The sequence below is a fragment of the Chiloscyllium plagiosum genome, chromosome 5, assembly GCF_004010195.1.
Source record: "Chiloscyllium plagiosum isolate BGI_BamShark_2017 chromosome 5, ASM401019v2, whole genome shotgun sequence".
In the NCBI taxonomy this organism is placed as follows: Eukaryota; Metazoa; Chordata; class Chondrichthyes; order Orectolobiformes; family Hemiscylliidae; genus Chiloscyllium; species Chiloscyllium plagiosum.
Genome location: NC_057714.1, coordinates 45,507,462 through 45,530,235, shown reverse-complemented (window position 1 = coordinate 45,530,235; position 22,774 = coordinate 45,507,462). Strand labels below are relative to the sequence as shown.

At 40.2% G+C, this 22,774-nt stretch overlaps 1 protein-coding gene across 2 annotated transcripts in view; it reads left to right on the top strand.

Annotated features, from left to right (window-relative positions):
• gabbr2 (gamma-aminobutyric acid (GABA) B receptor, 2) overlaps nt 1–22,774 on the top strand; it is a 968,870-nt gene that overhangs the window by 208,530 nt on the left and 737,566 nt on the right. For both annotated transcript variants that reach the window (XM_043689956.1, XM_043689957.1), the window contains exon 2: nt 11,134–11,271. In XM_043689956.1, coding sequence (XP_043545891.1) covers nt 11,134–11,271 — 138 coding nt within the window. The remainder of the gene's footprint in view (nt 1–11,133; nt 11,272–22,774) is intronic.

The following is a 22,774-nucleotide window of genomic DNA, read 5'->3' as shown; positions in this document are numbered from 1 at the left end:
AATCTGTTGTGAAACTCAAATCCCACTATAACCCAGGTTAGGCCTGATAACATGAAAAATATTGGGAGAGTCTTTAGTTTTACTCTACTAAATCAGAGATCATTAAATCCTCACATGTCATTTTAAAATTGTAGAGTGCTTTGACTGAGCATTTCTGACCTAAGTTGACAATTCAGATCTTGGAGGGAAATGATGCAAAGTGATGAGTCAACTTATTATTCTGTATTTAAAATTAAAACAAACACCAGAAAAATTGTGTTTACATGTGCCATGGTGGGAGGACATGAGGACGCAAGTTCTTGCTTGTAAAGAGTAGCTTTAAAGCAAACAACTCTGACCAATTCTCAGGAAAGATTGGTAAGGCTGGTGGACTGAAATTATTGAAGTGATATATATTTTTAAATTGCAATGCATGAAGGTTGTAGTATTGAATAGAAAAAAAATAAACTGGATTTGTAACATGCTTTAATACATTGGGAGGTTTGGGATTTACATTAGATATGTAACAAACTGATAAATGCAAAATATTGTGGATGCTGGAAATCTGAAATTTAAAAGGAGAGCAGCGTTTTGTTGAGTGAGGTTCATAGTATTTTGTCCATTATGGCTTGGAGTGATTTTCTTTTCAAACAACTTCCAGTCTTCACCTGAATAATTTTGTATCCAGGCTCCTCAGTTCCCTTCTTGTAGCATTGCAAGATAGCATTGGTGGAAACGCTCACCTCTACTCGAACATTCTGGAGTTAACACTGCTTGCAGCATAGTTAAAGCCCAACTACATACCACTTCAGGTACTCAAACCAGAAACTGGCTCAGTCACTTGATCATTATTACTAAGGCAATGACCTAAAAAGACAAGTTATCTCTCCATGCAGACAGGAACCTGGAGGTGGACAGGGTGATGGAGAGGAGAGTCATAGTTTTTCCTGTTGACCATCCAAACAAGCCATACCACCAGAGGCAATCAGCCTGTGTCCCAGGGTAAAAGGGATGCACAACAATTTACGAAAAGGGCCACTGATCATCTGTGCATTGCAAGAGTGAATGCCACCATTTTCTCTCTGTTACCCCACTCTCAGGGTCAACGCCTAGCTTCGTACCAGCTTTGTTACTGTATACGCCACTCACCCACGCCTCATGGACTATAACTCTCACTATTACTTACATCATCTGCACTCTTAGCCACCTCATCCACCCAAATGCTACTTGCCCTCTGAGCCTCTTATCGAAGCACTGAGTCTCACTTCACCTCTGCTATTCCTGTATCACTATTAACTGCTCTTTCACCCACTTCCAGATGCTCAGCTTGGCCAGAGAAGAGCAGGAATGCTCAGGTGAGATGGGGACACCTCAATGACAAACCAACCCAGGCAGTCTATTGATATAGGTTCCCACACTTTCTTCCTCTAGCTCCTTGGTGGATATTCACTGCCTGCCTCTCCCTCTGGAGGCTGTGTGGCAGCAACTGAATGTTACTGTTCTTTCTGGTAGTAATTGTCTCTTTTGGTATTTTGTTTGGAGCTCCAGTAAAGCCACAATAATTCTAGTCACCATGATATCCATGTGAAATCTGTGAATAGTTAATCTGTGGGGAAGATCAGAAAGATAAAATTGAAGGTACTCCTCAGCCTTCACATCCATCATAAATGGAGCATCACATTATGCCCCCACATAGTGTGGCATGGAGGCTTCCCAAGGATGTCACTGTCACATCTCTGCAAGGAGCACTGAGGTGTTTTATCTTATGCAGCATACAATTGGGTAATAAAAGTTCTTATTGCTACATTAGAGAATTGGAATTATGTCAGTGAGCCACCTTGACAACATTCCCTTCTCAGTCTCCATTTCAAAGAAAAATACCCTTGCACACACCACATCCTTGCATGCCTCCAGTTCAATATGCAAATGTTGCAGTTCTGAAGTATGATCTTCAGTCGAAGCTATGGAATACATTTCTGATGCTGATGGTGGATACTAGAAACAATGCAATAGCCATGAGTGCTTGAGGCCATAATTTTGAGTGTGCATTTTTGGACAATGAATGACCTGATGATGAATGCAAATTGAAGTCATTTGGGTGGCATTGCTGAATCATTGCATTATGATTATTATCATCAACAGGACCTTTATTTTCAGAAAGTTTACTCCCAAGTTTAAAAAAAAGTCAAGAAATGACTCTGCATACATGTATTCTACTGAGCAAATGCCAAGCTTTGCCTGAGATACAGGAGGGTTTACTACCCACCCCCAAATCCTCTTTGTTTGCTATTTATGTTGCTGTCCCTGTGATCCTAATGACCATTCAGCATCCACCATACCAATTCTGTTGAGTTCATAACTGTTCATGTGGCCAACTGTGAATCAATCTTCGGCCTGAACTTCCCCAGGGCTCCCAAACCTCTTTTATGTTCTGAGATCCCATCCTTGTGTTATAAATTGTCCCCTCACTGATTTCCTCAGTGATCCACCTGACCATGGTCCAATCCTCAAACTGCGAGGAGCAAAAGGTACAGTGGAGGAGAAATTCCTGAAATGCATGCAGGAGAACTTTCTGGAACAGGGTACATATTCTGTTGTACCAGGGAGGAAGCTGAGTCAAGGCTGAGTTAACAAGGCACACCAAGTGGATAATGTGGGAAAGGCGACCATTTGGGAAATAGTGATCGTAATATAAGGTTCAGTATCAAGTTGGAAAAGGATAAGCTTCAATTAAAGAATAAAATCCCGGACTGGAAAAGGGCAGATTTTAGGTGTCTAAAAGTTGAATTGGAGCAAATTGACTGGAAATTCATTTTGATGGATGAGAGCATGTATGAAAATTGGAAAACTTTCAAAAGAGAGATAAATAGGGTGCAAGCTAAACACATACCATTGGTAATAAATATGGGCTATCCAAGGCTAGAGTATCCTGGATGACTAAGGATATTGATGAGAAAATACAGAAGAGAGTGGAGGCATATAATGCATTCCAGAATAATAATAGCAATAGAAATCAGGAAGCGTATCTCAAATGCTGTAAAGAGGCTAAACCTGGAATAAGGAAGACTAAGAGGAAGCAAGACGAAGCGTGGCAGGCTGCATTAACAAATAGTAAAACGTGCCTCAAAGACTAGTGAAGGCTCGAATGGGGTCCATACGGAAACATGTAGGGCAAGCTGCTCACTGAAGCAAAGGGTATGGCAGAGGTATGAACTGAGTACTTTGCTTCTGCCTTAACCAAATTAGAAAAGTGACAATGGCCCAGTTGAAAATGTGGGGATTGAGCAATTGAACAATATAGTTACAGGTAAAGAAGAGGTGCTAAAAAGACTGGCAGCACTCTATAAGTAGAGAAGCCACCAAGCCTGGATGGGATTGTTGAGAGAGGCAAGGAAGCAAATCACAAGGCCTTTGACTGAAATTCTCTAGGCCTTTCTGAATTATCCTGAGGGACTGGAAGATTGCAGATTTGACTCCATTGTTTAAGAAAGGGGCAAAGGATAACCCAGGAAAGTACAGACCAATCAGCTTGATATCAACAATGTGAAAACTGATGGAATGCCACAATATAGGATAATGTCAACATATACTGAGAACAAAACATTACATATTAGACAGTCGACATGGCTTTGTCAAAGGAAGGTCATGTCTGATCAATTTGAGTTCTTTGATAAGGTACCGTAGGCAGAGGATAAGGGTCATGCTGTGGATATTGTACATTTGGACTTTCAGAAAACATTTGACACAGTGCAACATGACAGGTTGTTTAGTAAATTAGATATATTTGGGATTGATAGGTCTTTGACAACATGGATTAGAAGTTGGCTAAAATATAGCAAACAGAGTGTAGGTATAAATTAACATTTCTCAGACTGTAGACAAGTTGAAAGTGGTGATACCCACGGATCCATTTTGGGATCCTTGCTTTTATTGGTTGATATAAATAATTTGGATGTTGAGGACAAAATATCTAAATTTGCAGGTAATACATAAGCTAGGGTGAATAGGGGATTGTGAGGATGATGCTGAATGACTTCAGAGGGGCATTGACAAGTTGGCCAAATGGGCAGACACCTGGGAAATGAATCGCAATGCAGAGAATGTCAAATATTGCATTCTGATAGAAGAAACATGGAGAGACAAGGCAGGTGCAGTGGTATAACTCTGAGGGGAGTACAGAAGCAGAGTTTGAATACATAATTTTCTGAAGCTGGCCAGACAAGTTGAAACTATTATAAAGCTCGCTTGGGTTTATAAAACAGAGGCACAAAACAGAGCAAGGAAATGATGCTACACCTCTATAAATCATTGGTCAGACCACATTTGGAATACTGTGCTCAGTTTTGGGCGCCTTATTTAAGGAAGTCCTGGAGAGAGTGCAAAGCATATTTACAAGAATGATCGAGGAGAAAGTGAGGTCTGCAGATGCTGGAGATCAAAGCTGAAACTTTATTGCTGGAACAGCACAGCAGGTCAGGCAGCATCCAGGGAACAGGAGATTCGACGTTTCGGGCACAGGCCGAAAAATTTCTGAAGAAGGGCCTGTGCCCGAAACGTCGAATCTCCTGTTCCCTGGATGCTGCCTGACCTGCTGTGCTGTTCCAGCAATAAAGTTTCAGCTTTACAAGAATGATACCAGGAATGAGGGATTTTAGGCACAAGAAAAGAGTTGAGAAATTGGCCTTATTCTCCTTGGAACAGAGAAGATTAAAAGGTGACCTTATTGACGTGTTCAAAATTATGAACAATTTTGCTTAGGATAAAGAAGGATATTCTGTTTTCACTAGTTGGTATGTTAGTAACTACGGATCACAAATTAAAGATTGTCAGCAAGAAAGCTAGGAGTGAGATGAGGAGAAACTTGTTTACTCAGAGAGTTGTTAGGATTTAGAATGCACCACCTGGTAGAATGATGGTATTAATTCCATAGGAGATTGCAAAACAGACCTGTCAAGAGCTTTCTGTTTGAAAGTGATGAATTTAGAGGGCAACAGAGAGAAAAACTGGAAGTGGATTGGAAGTGAGATGAGATCACAGTTGGGCAAATAATGTGTTAAAAATACTTAACATGGGATATGCTCAATTAGTGAGATTCTGAAATCACCATTAAATCTTGAAGGGGAAATTGCAAAACATTATCTTAATGTCAATTCTTTTTTTTTAATTTTCGCAGTGTTTTCCCAAACTTATCATTATTGACCACATAAGGGAAGATGTAATTCACCAAGGTCTAACCACATTTATTCCAGGATCTTACCTGCAACCATTTTCCATTGTCACCTTCATGACTTAATTAATAAACAGAGTCAAAAGGTGTGGTGCTAGAAAAGCACAGCAACTCAGGCAGCATCCGAGGAGCAGGCAAGTCAATGTTTCAGACAAAAGCCCTTCATCAGGAATCCTGAAAGGTCTTCACTTTCGCTTAATTAATAAACAGTTTTATTTTAAAAGAATAAATCAAAGAGTCCTGTGGAATGTAATGGCTAAGGGACATACCTGAGCTTTGGAATTTGTCACCAGCGAATGACTAAGTGCTTCACACATGATTGTAGTGCATTCTGCTCAGTAATTTGTAACAGTAGTCTTCATTTTGACACTTAACCTCCATGCTGGAAAAAATTGAGCAAAACACTAAAAATTCTGGAAAAAATATTAAGTCTCTCTACCCCCTTGTAGGATATCACATTTTAATCATGATATTGTCAGCAGTGATCTATATTTTTCGACAGGCTCCCATTAGGAGCAGGTGATGACCCACTTAAGATTTAAACGTGGCAATCCAAATATGCCATTGGTGCCAAAAATCCATTTTTAGGCCCAAGTGGGATGATCCCATGCAGACAGTTATCCAGGTAAGCCAACTAGGGGGAATAGGCAAGTTCAGAGTTTTGTTCATTGTGAACTTTCTAAGCCAGAAGGCACTGAACTGAATCCTTCCATCCATCCATCCTCCATCCATCCATCCATCCATCCCAGTGCCCTCAATGGGTCTTTGGCCTTCTCCAGTCAGGTGCCCTGTTGATCTTCATGGCTGACCTCTCAATATTGAGAGATCTTAATCTGCTCCTCTCACCTTGATGCAAGCGAATCACCTCTATCCATTGACTTTTAGGTACATATACAATCTCCTTCCAAGGTTTCCCATTCTTGCTTGTGGTGAATAAGACAATCAGGTCAGGACTCTAGAAACACTTATTCCAATGAAGTCCTGGAATTACATGCAATACCTCTTGGAACAAATCCACCCATCATGCGTGATTATGTTTCTGAAGTAAACTTAATGAAAGCAAAGAGATAAATTTTGTATGGGAGAAAAGGTACCAGATTAAAATTATTTTTAAACCAAAATCTAGGACATGAAAATATATTACTACCTATCCTGGTCCAATTAGCTCAATAGGCTATTCATAACAAGAGATGTATATTAAATGTTATTATTTTATTTGCAATTCATTTCAATGACTTGGATGAAGGAACCGGAACTATTGTTGTCAACTTTAGAGACAAAGCTAGCCAGAAATGTATTGGCATGGATAGAAGATTGGCTGGCTAACAGGAAGCAGACAGTAGGAATAAGTGGGACTTTTTCAGGCTGGCAATATGTCAAAGTGGTGTGCCAGAGGGGTAGGTCCTGGGGCCTCAACTCTTTATAATTTATAAAAGTGATCTGGATGAAGGCCATTAAATTTACTGTTGACACAAAGATAGATAGGAAAGTGAGTTGTGAAGGCCTAAGGAGCCTACAAGGTATATAGATAGGTTGCATGATTGGGTATAAATCTGCTTAATAAAGTACAACATGAGAAAATGTGATGTGACATAATTTTTCTGGAAGAATTAATTAAAACTTATTGTTCAGATTTTAAAAGATTCTCGTGCTGTGACTGCAGAGGGGTCTGAATTTCCGAATGTGTAAACTGTAAAAGGTTAGTACGGAGACACAATGGATGATTAGTGTTCAGTGAGCTTTGCACAGTCGGGAAGTAGAGATCATATCCAGATTGAGTCTCTAGTACAGGGAGTTTGGAGGCAATGTGGGTATTCAATGCAGAGGCCCAAGTGGAATGATCCCATAAACCAACTTATTTATTTATTTATTTATTTGGCTCATAGTTTGTAAGTTTTTTTAACAGGGTAAAAATAGAAGCCCAGAATCAGGGGCCCAGCACAAAAGAGTAAAATCACAGATAAACTTTAAGTTCATTGGTTGGTGACATCAACTGATTTGACTATCTGTTATAGGTTATTTCAGATTTAAAGCAAATAGGGAAATACTTACAGGCACCAAACTAAAAGACCAGCACAAATGTTTAAAAATCAAATTAAGAATTATGTAATTAAAATAGAGATGTCGGGCCAGGTGATATGTTGTAACTGTATGATGTGGGAGCTGGTGGACCCCATTGTAGCTCAGAATGACCATTTCTGTAACAAGTGTTTGTTTCTCGAGGAACTCCAGCTCAGGGTTGATGAGCTGGAGGCCCAACTTTGAATTTTGTGACACATCAGGGAGGGGAAGAGTTACCTGAATGCTACTTTTCAGGAGGCAGTCACACCTCTTCCATTAACTACCTTGAATTCGGTCAATGGTCAGGGACAGGAGGGTGTAACTAATAGTGAGGCAGGTAGAGGGGTCCAGGAGGTAGTGCTGAAAGGTCTTCAGCTCTTGAGATTGTCTAAAACGTTTAAGATTCTTGCTCACTGTGTGGATGAGAGTAGGGGCTTGTCATATAAGGAGCAATTGAGCACTCTGGATCTATACTCCGTGGAGGTTAGGAAGATGAGGGGGTGATCTTATTGAAACTTACAGAGTACTGAGAGGCCTGGATAGAGTGTACATGGGGAAGATTTTTTTCACCAATAGGAGAGACTAGGTCTCGAGGGATGACTCTTTAGAATTGAAATGAGGAGGAATTGTTTTCAGCCAGAGTGTGGTGAATCTGTGGAACCCATTATTGCAGAAGGCTGTGGAAGTCATTGATTTGATTAGATTCCCTACTGTGAGGAAACAGGGCCTTCGGCCCAACCAGTCCACACCAACCCTCCGAAGACTAACCCACCCAGACCCATTTCCCTCTGCCTAATGCACCTAGCGCTATGGGTAATTTAGCATGGCCAATTCACCTAACCTGCACATCTTTGTGACTGTGGGAGGAAACCAGAGCACCCGGAGGAGAATCCACGCAGACACAGGGAGAATGTGCAAACTCCACACAGACAATCGCCCGAGGATGGAATCAAACCTGGGACCCTGGTGCTGTGAGGCAGCAGTGCTAAACACCGAGCCACCGTGCCACCCCAATTGAGTGTATATAAAACAGAGATAGACAGGTTCTTGATTTTAAAGGTTCAAGGATTCCAGAGAGAAGGCAGGAGAACTGGGCTGCGAAACATATCAGCCATGGTCAGGTGACAGAGCAGACTCGATGGATGAGTGGCCAAATTCAGTTCCTACATATTATGGTCTTATGGTAAAAGTGACTACCGTTTCTTGTGAGGGGATTTGAAGAGAAAAGTAGGGAGGTTATGTCTCAACTAGACAGGGCAATAATGAGACCACAACGGGAGTAATATGTACACAAATTCTCTGCTTATTTATTTAAGGATATAAATGAATTGAAAACAATTCAGAGAATGTTTGCTAGACTTGTATCTGCTTGTATATGCATAGAAGAGCTGGAGATAACCTGATTTACACATAAAATATACTTAAGGGCGTTGAGAGGGTGTATATGGAAAAATATCTCCTCTTGTTGATGAATTTAGGACTTAGGTCCACTGTTTAAAAATTTGAGATTGCCCACTTGAGACTAAGATAAGAGAGATTTTATTTTTCACAGAGTGGTGAGTTTTTGAACTCTTATCCTCAAAGACAGTGGAAGTAGAGTTTTGAATGTTTTTAAAACATGGAAAGATAGGATCTGGTTGAGAAAGGAGGTGAAAGGTTATCAGGTGGAGGCAGAAATGTGGTGTCATCAGATTAGTCATGATTTTATTGAATGGCAGGGCAATGTCAAGGGTCCATGTGATCTATTGTTGCTCCCAATTCGTATGTTTATACAAAATAAATTACAGGAAGTACAGAAAGATTGATAATATTTCTGCTCTGTAGCAGAGATTAGCTGTCAAAGAAATATTTTATTATTAATTTCCTGTCATGACTTTCTATCTTTTAAACTCATTCAATCATTTTCTGCATTGGCTCAAAGTAAAACAGCAGCAAATCAAAACTGAGCAGGAGGGAAATGTACAAATCTTACAATTATCTGTAAAATATCACTGCCTGTTTACCTGAACCAATTTCCTATGCATACTTTAACATTCTGTATAATATCACATGACTTTAATTAACTATATACAATGCCTTGACAGATGTCTTTTGTAAATCTACAGAGTACACCTGCTGCATTTCTTTCATAAATGCACGATTACTTTCCTCAAGAAAATCTGTTTTATTATTAATTCTCTTTAACTTATTTTACAAATCCATACTAGCTGGCATTAATTATCTATATCTTCCAAAATGAATAATCCTATTCCATATTATGACCTCTTTTTAAAAATACCTATTACTGTATTTTGGAAGTTTACCCCTCAGTTATATTTTTAAATAGTAATTACTTTAGCAGTGTGAAAGGCATTCCATTAATGTTTGATGCAATTCATTTGTCTGGTTCAATTTCATTATCAGCAATGTAATAGAATTTTAAGAGTTACGTTCACTATTCAGTTTGAGATATGTCCATTCAAACTAATGGAAAAGTAGCTCAAACAGCCATTGTTCACAGAAACAGAAAAATATATACTGTATGAATTTGCACAGCTCCATTTGGAGAGATGCTGGCGTAAATGTAATGTCACTGGACTTGTAATCAAGGACATCAGGCAAATAGGTTTGAATCCTACCATGGCAGATGATGAAATTTGAATTCAATTTTAAAAATCTGTAATTAAAAGCTGGTCTAATGGTGGCTATGTAACTACCATTGATTGTCGTGAAGAAAAACCAATCTGTTTCAGTACTGTCCCTCAGAGAAGGAAATCTATTGTCCTTGTCTAATCTGGCCTGCATGCTACTCCAGACCCACAGCAAAATGGCGGCCTCTTTACTATCCTCCGTGCAATTGGGGATGGCTATGTAGGGATGCCCACAAATCATGAACAAAGCAAAATAATAAAAAGTATACATGAATAAATTCTTTCACCATCCAGTAAATTATGCATCTCCCCCAACCTATTTATAATGCGAGAGGGTCAGAGAGAAATCAAAAAATACATTGTAAGTTGTAGCTTCAACTATGCACTTCCAAGCTAACTTGAATATACATATGCTGTCGCTTGCTACCTTGTACTATAGAGAAAATAAATGTTCTCATCCATGCCTCAGGGGTTTTGAGGGTTTTTGAAGAATGAGTTCAGCTCTTTGACCCGTGTTACTATTTAGCAGATAAATTACATTTCAGTCCTTCACTCTCAATCCCAGTTCACCAAATAATTAAAAACGTTATTTTACAAGAAACATTATGTAACTAGATTATGTCAGTGCAAGGCATAGAATGTGAAATTTTAGCTGTACGTAATGAGAGTGAAATTCAAACATTGAATCTTGGAAATTGGTGCGTTATGACCTCGAACTGATAGCCTTGTGCTTTTCATCTACTGAAGTGTAATACACTGGTAGAAAGAAACTTACAACATTAGTAGGTGATATTCTAGGACCCTTTTTAAATTTCATTTTAAACTTCCAAATGTTACAAGTGGTAACTAGTCCAGTATTTCTTTACTGCCATTAAATTTGACCAGTACTGAGATGCATTGGAATCTTAGTTGTGGCTTCATATGCTGGTCCAGAATGTGTTACAAGTACTATATCAAAACCTATCCATAATAAAGCAACATCCTATGAAGCTAGTCTTTGTATAAAAGTCGAAATTGAAGTTTTACGATGTATATTTTTACTGTTAGCTTTTGCAATCACTGTCAGGTGAAAATTATAATCGACTTCTGCATAAACAAGCCAGACTATTGGCTACAAGTAAATATTGTTTAAAGCTGCAGTCATTGCATTTCTGTTGATTTCTTTTTTCAATACTATCAGTGCTATTCAATAGCATTTTAGAATTGTAATGAAATACATTTTCCTATTTATTTCAGTGTGATAATGCTAAAGGACTCAAAGCCTTCTTTGATGGCATTAAATATGGACCTAAGCATCTGATGATATTTGGTGGAGTGTGCCCATCTATTACATCCATCATTGCTGAATCACTTAAAGAATGGAACCTGGTCCAGGTAAGGAATCTCCTTAATGAAGATAAATCGACTTCCATGTCTGTTCTTTTGTTTCCTTTCTCCCTCATGTACAGTACATTTAAGTAACAGTGATTTTAAGTCTGTTTTCTGGTCAAATAAAATTAAATAGCTATAGATCACAGTGATTTAAGATTGAAAATATGAAATAACAGACCAGATGAAAAGCTAATTTTGTACTGCCATCCTCATCTGAAGCTTTCCAATTGCAGATATATAAGCAACTATTTTGTTATATACTGAATAATATTTCAAATACATGACAATTCCTGGACACATCTGTAAAATATTTATACTGTTCAAATGATTTTACATTGTTGCAAATAAGGATATTTAATCATGAGTAACGTTGCAATGAAGTTGAGACTTAAAGTTGCTGAATAATCAATAGTAATTATGGTTTTAGTTTGTTATAATCCAGAACTGAGACATTTTGAATCTAGAATTTTAAATTTCCAGTTTTCAACTTCATTGAGATGTTTCCCAAAATGTGACACAAGCACCAGCTTCAACCTTCTGTCTATAATAAAGTAACACCATGTGAAATTATCCTCTTGAAGAGGAGTTGAAAGGAAATTTTGAAAATGGGTAATTTACTGGTGAATTTCACAGCCATTGTATTTTTCAACTTTGTTTGCCTTCTGCACAAATAAACTAGATCCTTTGTGTATATTTTGTGACATTGCTCCTTTACAGTGTTGGCACTTTTTTGTTTTAAGTTGAAAGCAGCACAGGTGCAGTAGTGCCACTTTGACGTGTAAAAAGAAATATGGGGTCAGAGGAAAGGAACAGTCAACGTTGTTGAAAGACTTCTTAAAATCATACCTGAGATTTTTAAATGAGTTTCAAAACATACATTTGGTGAACTTACGTTGAGGCAACCTCAGTTAGATACGTTAACAGTGGCATATCTTGGAAACATTTGAAATTATGTAATTATTAGTGAGGAACCCAATCTATTTGACTGAGATTGATATATTTGAACTTAACAACAAGAGAATTGAAGATTATGGTGGGGATTCCAGATAGAATGGATTATTTTTTTGAAGGCCCAAAAAAGAAAAATGCTGGTCTCCATGTGACTCACTGTGCACAGCTTAATGCACAAGTTTGGAGAGAGATCAGTGACATAAATGATTGCCTAAGTCAGTGTAAGGAACTTAAAACAAGAATAGATTATGAGTTACTTCTTAACAGAGAAGTCCCAAAATGTGTTAGCATCTTTAAAATGAATAAAAGTACAAATTAAATTATCCTAATAATAAAACTAAAATTGTACGTAGCTAATTAACCTATTTTGTCTAAATCACAGCCAATAATTGATAAAGTTAGATCATTGCTGCGTGTTTCATTGTGATGATTTTTCCTGAATTCTTTCATACGTTTTCTTCTTGACTATGGTTTACAAATTGCAGCTTTTGCAAAGTTTATAACCTACAGTAAAGACTAAACATACACACAATATTAGTTTGAACAATTTGATCCCTCCATTTCAACATATACCTGCCTGCTTTTGTACTATCAATAATTTTGTCAATCTTCCAGCGATTCGCTACTTTGACTGTTGTGATGGATATTTTGCCCACCACAATGGTGTAGCTCTGACCTTGAATGTTTGAGCTATTTAACTCTGTGGAAAGGCTATTTTAATAATTTTTGATGGGTTCTCTGACAGTGCGATTGTCTATAGTAGTGAGAGAACGCTGTGGCAAGTCCAAATTTTTGTCCATTTCCAAAGAGCCCCCAGTCTCTTTTTCTAAGCCAGAGAATTGAATTGAATTAGCTTTATTGTCACATATGCTCAAATGAGTACAGTGAAAAGTTTATACATTGCCATTTATGGCACCATCTTAGGTACAAACCTACTTTAGTTATGAGATCTTAGAAAATAGAGAAATAAGATGTTCAATGTTGCAGAAATAAAAGTCCAGAACAGCGGTCTTTCAACCTATCCCATGCTGGTACCTAGCCTCCAGTCAACACTGGGCCTTGACTCCAGACCATGCTAGGCTTCACCTTGAGGATCATTAGACTGGGAGAGCCTCAAATCAAACATTCACACACAAGTCTTCTTACTCTTAGTTTGTTTGTTTTGAGTTTGTATAACAATTGTTCATTGTTTAACTATATTTGTTTGTAACAATGCCAATACATACCTCTAAGTACTGTTTAAGCTAAGATTTTAGCAAGTCAATTTTGTTTTGATTCATGTCCTACATCATCCATGGCAAGTTGATCCTGCTGCATTGTTTTGGCCCTTTCATGTTGGATCCTGCAGCAATAAACTTGACCTCTTGGAATATACCAGAGCCAAAAGCTAGATTTCACTCGGAGCTTGGACTGTCTCATTGCCTACTCCATCTTTTCACTATCTCCAGATATAAATCGTCACTTTAACATTACCATTTCCCAGCAAAATAATGTGAAAATGTTAGATTAACTGTCATCTTTATTTTCCAAACTATGTAAATTGCTAATTGAAGTACCAAGCAATTATAAGAGACATCACAAAACGGAGATGCCCGATGATAAGTATAATTTTAAAAGTTCTGTTTGACCAAAGGCTACGTCCATGACATTGTTGACATCAAAACTTGGAAAAACGGAACAGCAGATTCTACTCATTAAGCCTGCTCCACCATTCAACATGATCATGGCTGATACTTTATCTTGACACCATATTCTTTCCCCATCCCTCCGGGCACTGTGGTCTCGAGAAACCTATCTCTTTCTTAAGTACACTTGGTGAGTTGCATCTCCGTTTTCTGTGGTACACAATTCTACTGTATCATCAGCGTCTGAGTGAAGAATATTCTCCTCATCACAGTCTGAGTCAGATCTGCGTACCCTGAGACTGTGACTTCTTGTCCCGGATTCCCCTGGTTAGGAGAAGCATCATCCATCTGTCTAACACCATCAGAACTGTATATGTTGCAATGAGATGCCCTCTTCATCTTTCTATTTTCATATTGTCTCTCCATTTTTCCCTTGATGGAGGGATCAATGACCAGGGGCAGAGTTTTAAGATATTGGGTAGGAGATTTCAAGGGGATGTGAGGATTTTTCTTTACACAGACGGTGGGAATCTGGGTCTCACTGCCTGTCAAGGCAGATCCCCTCATAACATTTTGTTCTATTTAAATGTCCACTTGCAGTGCTAAGGCATATGAGGGTTCTGTATGAAATGTTGAAGAATGGGATGGGAATAATTAGCTGGCTGCTTTTGACCAGTGCACATCCAATAGCCAGAGCCATAGTGTCAAAGAGATGTACAGCATGGAAACAGACCCTTCAGTCCAACTCGTCCATGCCGACCAGATTTCTCAACCCAATCTAGTCCCACCTGCCAGCACTTGGCCCATACCCCTCTAAACCCTTCCTAGTCATATATACATCCAAGTGCCTCTAAACTGTTGTAGTTGTACCAGCTTCCACCACTTCCTCTGGCAGCTCATTCCATATACACACCACCCTCTGCGTGAAAATGTTGTTCCATATGTCTCCTTTATATTTTTCCCCGCTCATCCTAAACCTATGCCCTCTAGTTCTGGACTCCCTCACCCCAGGGAAAAGATTGTGTCTATTTATCCTATCCATGCCCCTCATGATATTATAAACCTCTATAAGATCACCCCTCAGCCTCCAACGCTCCAGAGAAGACAGCCCCAGCCTATACAGCCTCTTCCTATAGCTCAAATCCTCCAACCCTGGTAACATCCTTGTAAATCATTTCTGAATCCTTTCAAGTTTCACAACATCCTTCCAAAAAGAAGGAGACCAGAATTGCATGCAATATTCCAACAATGGCCTAACCAATGTCCTGTACAGCCGCAACATGACCTACTTCACTATCCTATCTACCTGTGACTCCACTTTCAAGGAGCTATGAACCTGCACTCCATGGTCTCTTTGTTCAGCAACCCTCCCCAGGATCTTACCATTAAGTTTATAAGTCCTGCCCTGATTTGCCTTTCCAAAATGCAACACTTTGTATTTATCTGAATTAAACTCCATCTGCCGCCTCTCAGCCCATTGGCCCATCTGGTCCAGATCCTGTTGTAATTTGAGGTAACCCTCTTCGCTGTCCCCTGCACCTCCAATTTTGGTGTCATCTGCAAACTTCTAACTGCACCTCCTTTTATTTATGCTGTAGATCTCAATGACAGGGACAAGTTGACCCAATCTCTCCTTATATGAAAAATCAAACGTTCCCTGAGATCAGTCAGGTGAACCTTTGCTACTCCCTCAATGACAAGTATATCCTTTGGGTAAGGAGACCAAACTTGCATATAACAATCCTGCTTTAGTCTCACTTTAGACAGCTGCAGGAAGACCTTCTTTCTTCTGTATTCAAACCCTCTTGTAATGAATGCCAACATAGCCATTGCCTTCCTAAATACTTGTTGCGCTTGCCTGCTGGGTGGGACAAGGCCTTTTCTGACTGCAGCCACTTTGTGTGTCCTGGTACCTGAGACTCCAAAGGCTGCCTCCATGAAGCTGGAATTCCTGTAGCCACATCTGTTGAGAGGAATGAAACTTTAATGATACAACTGCACAGGCTGACTCCAAGGAGGCAAACTGCCATTCGAGCTTCCCTGGAACAGAGACAGACGGGACAATCCTGATGTGGCTGCTCAGTATTTTGCCAGCCCTCTGTTCACAACTGCAATAGCCAGAGGCCAATAGAATTCTGTCCCTCGTGTTCAGGCTGATAGCACAGTTGCAAATTCAACTTTTTGGAAAAAAACTGTCAGGTTAAAAATCCTTGGATCATTGATACCGAAGGAGACCATTAGTCCACTCTGTTAGCTACCTAAGACCATAAGACCATAAGACATAGGAGTGGAAGTAAAGCCATTCGGCCCATCGAGTCCACTTCGCCATTCAATCATGGCTGATGGGCATTTCAACTCCACTTACCCGCATTCTCCCCGTAGCCCTTAATTCCTTGTGACATCAAGAATTTATCAATCTCTGCCTTGAAGACATTTAGCGTCCTGGCCTCCACTGCACTACCTGTAAGAGTGACTCAGCTGGTTTCACTTTCCACCTTTTTCCTGGAACCCTTGCCATTGTTTTTCTTTAGATCCATTCTCATTTCTCTTCTAAAAGAGAAATCTGTCCCAAATCTCCAAATCCTAAAAATTTGCTGTGTAAAAATCTTTTTCTCATGTCACCTCTGATTGTTTGGCGATTCACAAACCAGTGTTGAGTTGTTTTGCCAATAGGAACAGTCTGTCTATTTTGTACAGGTTCCGCATGATTTTAAATGCCACCATTACATCTCCTTAGCCAAATCTCCTCGCAAAACCTTATCTTCTCTCTAGCTTTACCAATTAATCCTCATCACTAAAGCTGGCCATTTCCTGGAATAATTCTTAAATCTTTTCTGCATCCTGTCTCTAATGTCTTCTTGTCCATCTTAATGTATGGCACCCAGAATTATAAAAATACTCCAGTTGAAATAATGTCCTTGTTTTTGTACTCCCTATATCTCTGCAACACTCAAACTCAATACCATCCAGGACAAAGCAGCCACCTGATTCACAAACATTCACTTTTTCTATCACTGATGCTCAGTAGCAGCAGTGTGTACCATCTACAAGATGCACTGTACAAATTCGCCATGGCTTCTTTGACACCATCTTCCACATTCACGACCACTTCCATCTGGAAGGAAAAGGACAGCAGATACATGGGAACACTATCAACTGTAAGTTCCTCATCAAGCCACCTCACCATCCTGACTTGGAAATATATCGCTGTCCCTTCAATGTCATTGGTTCAAAATCTGGGATTTCCCTACCTAACAGAATTGTGTGTCTCCCTACACCAAACGGCCTGCAGCCAATCAAGAGGGCAGCTCACCACCACTTTCAGAAGAGCAACTAGAGAGGGGTGATACATGCTGGCTCAGCCTGCAAATCCCACATTCCTAAATGAATAAAAGTGAAATAAAATTACAAGCAGGATTTCATATTTGTTATTAACCGATTTCTCAAACTGCTCAGTTACTTTCAATGATTTGCGCACAAACATGCCTTGGTACTTCTGCTGCAACAATCCCATGAGAATTATATTCTTTGTTTTGTTTTGCTCTTCATCTTTCTTCCTATCAAACTGCTTTACTTAACACTCCTTTGCATTAAATGTCATATACCACTTGTCTAACTGTTCCATCACGCCAACTATATCCTCAAGTAGTCTATCGTGATCCTCCTCTCAATTCACAATACTTCCAGGTTTTATGTCATCAGCAAATTTTGAAATGGCCTTGTACACCCAATCCTAGGTCATTGAAAATGATCAAGAAAAGCAGTGATCCAAGGACAGATGCCTGGGAGACTTCTCTTGTATCTAAGACACAACTGTTTGTTGCTACTCTGTGTGCGGCCTATGACCGAAGCAGGACTCCTGCAGGGAGGTTTCAAATTCTGCCTAGAGCATTGACTTGCCAATCCAACTCTCATCTTGTTCAGTTAATTTTTGCTGGCTTTATTTTTCTTCACTTCTGCTTTGAGCTCTCTGTATTCAGAAGAGGAGGTTTAAAACAATAGTTTTGGATGTCCCACAGAAAAACCACAAGGCCGATAATATAAGGTTGTTCAGGGAGCACTTACTGAAAGTGCTGGATAGGTTTCTCCAACTGAGGTAAGAAAAGGATGGGAGGATGAATGAACCTTGGGTGACAAGAGATGTGGAACATCTAGTCAAGAGGAAGAAGGAGGTATACTTAAGGTTGAGGAGGCAAGGATCAGACAGGGCTCTGAAGGTTACAAGGTAGCCAGGAAGTAATGGAAGAATTGACTTAGGAGAGCTAGAGGGCAACATGAAAAAGCCTCGGCGGGTAGGAGTAAGGAAAACCCTAAGGCGTTCTGTACTTATGTGAGGAACAAGAGGATGACAGAGTGAGAGTAGGGCTGATCAGGGATAGTGAAGGAAACTTGTGCCTGGAGTCGGAGGAGGTAGGGGAAGTTCTTAATGAATACTTTCTTCAGTATTCACTCGATGGAGAGACCTTGACATTTGTGAGGACAATGTGAAACAGGCTGATATTAAGAAGGAGGATGTGCTGAAAATTTTGAAATCCTGCTTGTAATTTTATTTCACTTTTATTCATTTAGGAATGTGGGATTTGCAGGCTGGGCCAGCATGTATCACCCCTCTCTAGTTGCCCTTCTGAAAGTGGTGGTGAGCTGCCCTCTTGATTGGCTATCTTTACATTAGTCCCTGAAACAGGCTGATATTAAGAAGGAGGATGTGCTGAAAATTTTGAAAAATGTAAAGATAGATTAGTCCCCTGGGCCAGATAGGATATAACCTAGGTTACTACAGGCAGCGCGGGAAGGGATTGCTGCACCCTTGGCGATGATCTTTGTGTCCTCACTGTCCACTGGAATAGTACCAGATGATTGGAGGGTGGCAAGTCACTGTCCCTTCAATGTCATTGGTTCAAAATCTGGGAATTCCCTACATAGCAGCCATTCAAGAAGCCAGCTCACCACCATCTTTAGAAGGGCAACTTGTTCAAGAAAGGGAATAGGGATAATCCTGGGAAATACAAACCAGTCAATTTTACATCTGTGGTAGGCAAATTGGAGAGGATTCTGAGAGGCAGGATTTAAAATTACTTGGAAAACCATCGTTTGATTAGAGATAGTTGGCACGGGTTTGTGAGGGGCAGGTCATGCCTTTCAAGCCTTATTGAATTATTTGATGATGTAGTAAAGGCAGAGCAGTGAATGTGGTGTACTTGAATTTGAGAAAGACGTTTGATACGTTTCCCCATAGTAGGCTCATCCAGAAAGTAAGGAGGCATGGGATACAGGAGAATTTGGCTGTCTAGATACAGAATTGGCCAGCCCACAGAAGGCAGAGGATGGTAGTAGATGGAAAATATTCAGCCTGGAGCTTGGTGACCAATGGTGTTCTGCAGAGATCTGTTCTGGGACCCCTGCTCTTTGTGATTTTTATAAATGACTTGGATGAGGAAGTGGAAGGGTGGGTTAGTAAGTTTGCCAATGACATGAAGGTTGCTGGAGTTGTGGATTGTGTGGAGAGGTGTTGTAGATTGCAATGGGACATTAAAGGGATCCAGAGTTGGACTGAGAAGTGGTAGATGGAGTTCAACCTGGAAAAGTGTGAAGTGATTCATGTTGGAAGGTCGAATTTGAATGCAGACTACAGGGTTAAAGGCAGGATTCTTGGCAGTGTGGAGAAACAGAAAGATCTTGGGGTTCATGTCCATAGATCCATCAAAGTTGCCATGCAGGTTGATAGGGTCGTTAAGAAAGTATATTGTGTGTTGTCTTTCATTAACAGGGGGATTGAGTTTAAAAGCTGCGAGGTTATGCTGCAGCTCTATAGAAGACTTGTTAGACCACACTTGGACTATTGTGTTCAGTTCTGGTTGCCTCATTATAGGAAAGATGTGGAAACTTTACAGAGGGTGCAGAGGAGTTTTACCAGGATGCTACCAGGACTGGAGGGCATGTCTTGTGAAGAAAGGCTGAAGGAGTTAGGGTTTTACTCATTGGCGCGAAGAAGGATGAGAGGTGACTCGATGGAGGTGTACAAGATGATGAGAGGCATAGATAGAGTGGATAGTCAGAGACTTTTTCCTGGGGCAGAAACTATTATCACAAGGGGGCATAATTTTAAAGTGATTGAGAGAACGTTTAGGGGAGATGTCAGAGGTGGGTTCTTTACATAGAGAGTGGTGGGTGTGTGGAATGCACTGCCAGCACTGGTAGTAGAGTCAGATACATTTAGGTCATTTAAGCGACTCTTGGATAGGCACATGGAGGAAAGTAAAATGAAGAGTATGTTGATTAGTTTGATCTTCAAGTGGGATAACATTGTGGGCCGAAAGGTGTTGTGCTATTGTGTTCTATGTTCTATATATAGGGTCTGCACTTCAAATGTGAATTGGATTTGGAATGCTGTGGATAGTAGAAGTTATTTCTTTTTACTGCTTCAAAATATTATCAGAAGTCACATGACACCTGGTTATAGTCCAACAAATTTATTTGAAAGCACAAACGTTTGGCGCATAGCCCATTGGTCAGGTGAAGTGAGAGGGAAACACACAGATACAGAATTTATAGGCAGAGAAATCAAGGTCTGAGAGATCAAAAGATCGTACAACTGGTGTGAGTGGAGTGTCAAATAGTACATCTCTGCAGGTGATCAAGAGTGTCAGACAGTGTGAGTAAAGTGTTAACAGCTGAATAACAAGTGAAGGGATGGCCTATCATTCGATTAAATAGTTACAAACAATAAAATAAGGTGGTGCTGGAGATAAACCAAATGGCTTGAATGATGTGATATTTATAAGTGTTACATGCTAAGGCTCTAACCAAAGTAATAAGTATTCCAAGACTGTACAAACTAATTAAGGTAAAGAGATCATAACAATTTATCAAGGTGATGGTGTCAAAATCGAACAGTAAGGGAGATTTTACAGATACAGAACAGTGTGGTGGGGTCACATGTGCGACACAAACCCAAGGTTACAGTTGATGCTATCTTCATGGGTACAGAATGTGGTTGTCAGTTTCTGCTCAGCAATTCTGCATTGGTGTTTATCTCAAAGGCTGCCTTGGAGGGCACTTACCCAATGATCAGAGGGTGAATGTACTTGACCGCTGAGGTGTTCCCCAACTGGGAGGGAATATTTCTGTCTGGCAATTGTTGCACGGTATCCATTCATCCATTGTCGTGGTATCTGCATGGTCTTGCCAATATACCATGTCTTGGGGATCCTTGCCTACAGCGTGTAAAATTGACAACATTGGCCGGGTCACATGAAGATCTGCTGTGTACGTGGTGGGTGTTGTTTGCATGTCTGATGGTAGTATCTATGTCAATGATCTAACATGTCTTACACAGGTGGCCGAGGCAGGGTTGTGTGGTGTTGTGGTCAATGTTGGCCTAAAGGCTTGGCAGTTTGCTGTGAACGATGGTCTGTTTAAAGTTTGGCAATTGTTTGAAGGCAAGAAGTGGAGGTATAAAGATGATCTTGATGAGATACTCATCATCACATATTGAAGGCAGCAAACAATGTGATGTAGTCTCTCTGCTCCAGGGAAGTTCTGGACAACAAAGGGTACTCTACTGGTTATGTCTTGTGTCTGTCTGCTGAGAAGGTCATTGCGGTTTTTTGCTGTGGCACATCGGAACTGGAGATCGGTGAGTTGAGCATCGTATCCCGCTCTTATGAGGGCATCCTTTGAGATCTTTAGGTGCCCATCACATTCCTCCTCATCTGAACAGATCCAGTGTATGCATAGGGTTTGTCTGTAGGAGTTGGCTTTTTTAATATGTTTGGGGTGGAAGCTAGAGAAGTGCAGCATCATGAGGTTATCTGTGGGCTTGCAGTGGAGTGAGGTACTGAGGTGTCCGTTCTTGATGGAGATTTGTGTGTCCAAGAATGAGACTGATTCTGAAGAGTAGTCCATGGGTTGGATGAAACATGTTGATATCACTGTGTAGTTGTTTCAGCGATTCCTTGCCGCTAATCCAAAGGGAAAAAATGTCATCAATGTTTCTGGCATATAGTGTTGGTCAGACATCCTGAACAGCAAAGAAGTCTTGCTCAAACTTGTGCATGAAAATGTTTGCATATTGGGGTGCACATTTGGTCCCCATGGCTGTTCCATGTTTCTGGATGAAGAACTAGATGTCAAAGGTGAAGACATTGTGGTTGAGGATGAAGTAGATGAGTTGTAGGATGGCACCTGGAGATTGGCAGCTGTTGGTGTTGATGCTGTTGTCATGGAAGATGCTGATGTAGACTGCTGAAATGTCCATTCTGATGAGAAATGTTTCTGGTGCAACTGGTCCATGAGTGCTGAGTTTCTGTAATTGTAGTGTTGCAACAGAAGCTGGGGTTCTTTGTACAATGGGTTTCAAGGTGCCCTAAACATAGCCAAAGAGATTCTCACACAGGGTCCCATTGCCTGATATGTTGGAATGTCTTGTTATGTTGGCTTTGTGTATCTTTGGAAGGCAGTAGACGTCGCCAAATGTGAGAAATACATGGGTTGAGAGTACATAGGATACTCTGAAGGTCTGGATCAAAGGTCTTGATCAGTCTGTTCTATTGACTGGTGTGTTCTATGGTCCAATTGTCAGGTAGTTGTCTGTAGTGTTCCTGGTTGTTCAGTTATCAGTATGCCTTTTTACAGTAGTCTGATCTATTCTGTATGACAATGCCTCCTGTTTTATCTGTTGGTTTGATGACAATGTTGCAATTAGCCTTGAGAGCTGGGATAGTATTGTGTTGTGCTTGGGTGACATTCTGCGCTATCCAATGAGCGTGGCTGATGAATCTGGCGTTAATATATCTCCTGATGGTTTGAGCATACATGGCGAGCCTAAAGCAGCCTTCTGGAGGGGTCCAATTTGACTCTTTCTTCTTTGGTCACTCCAGCATGGATCTCTCTGTCGACTGTTCTGGTTTGTTGGTTGTCTCATTGGGCTC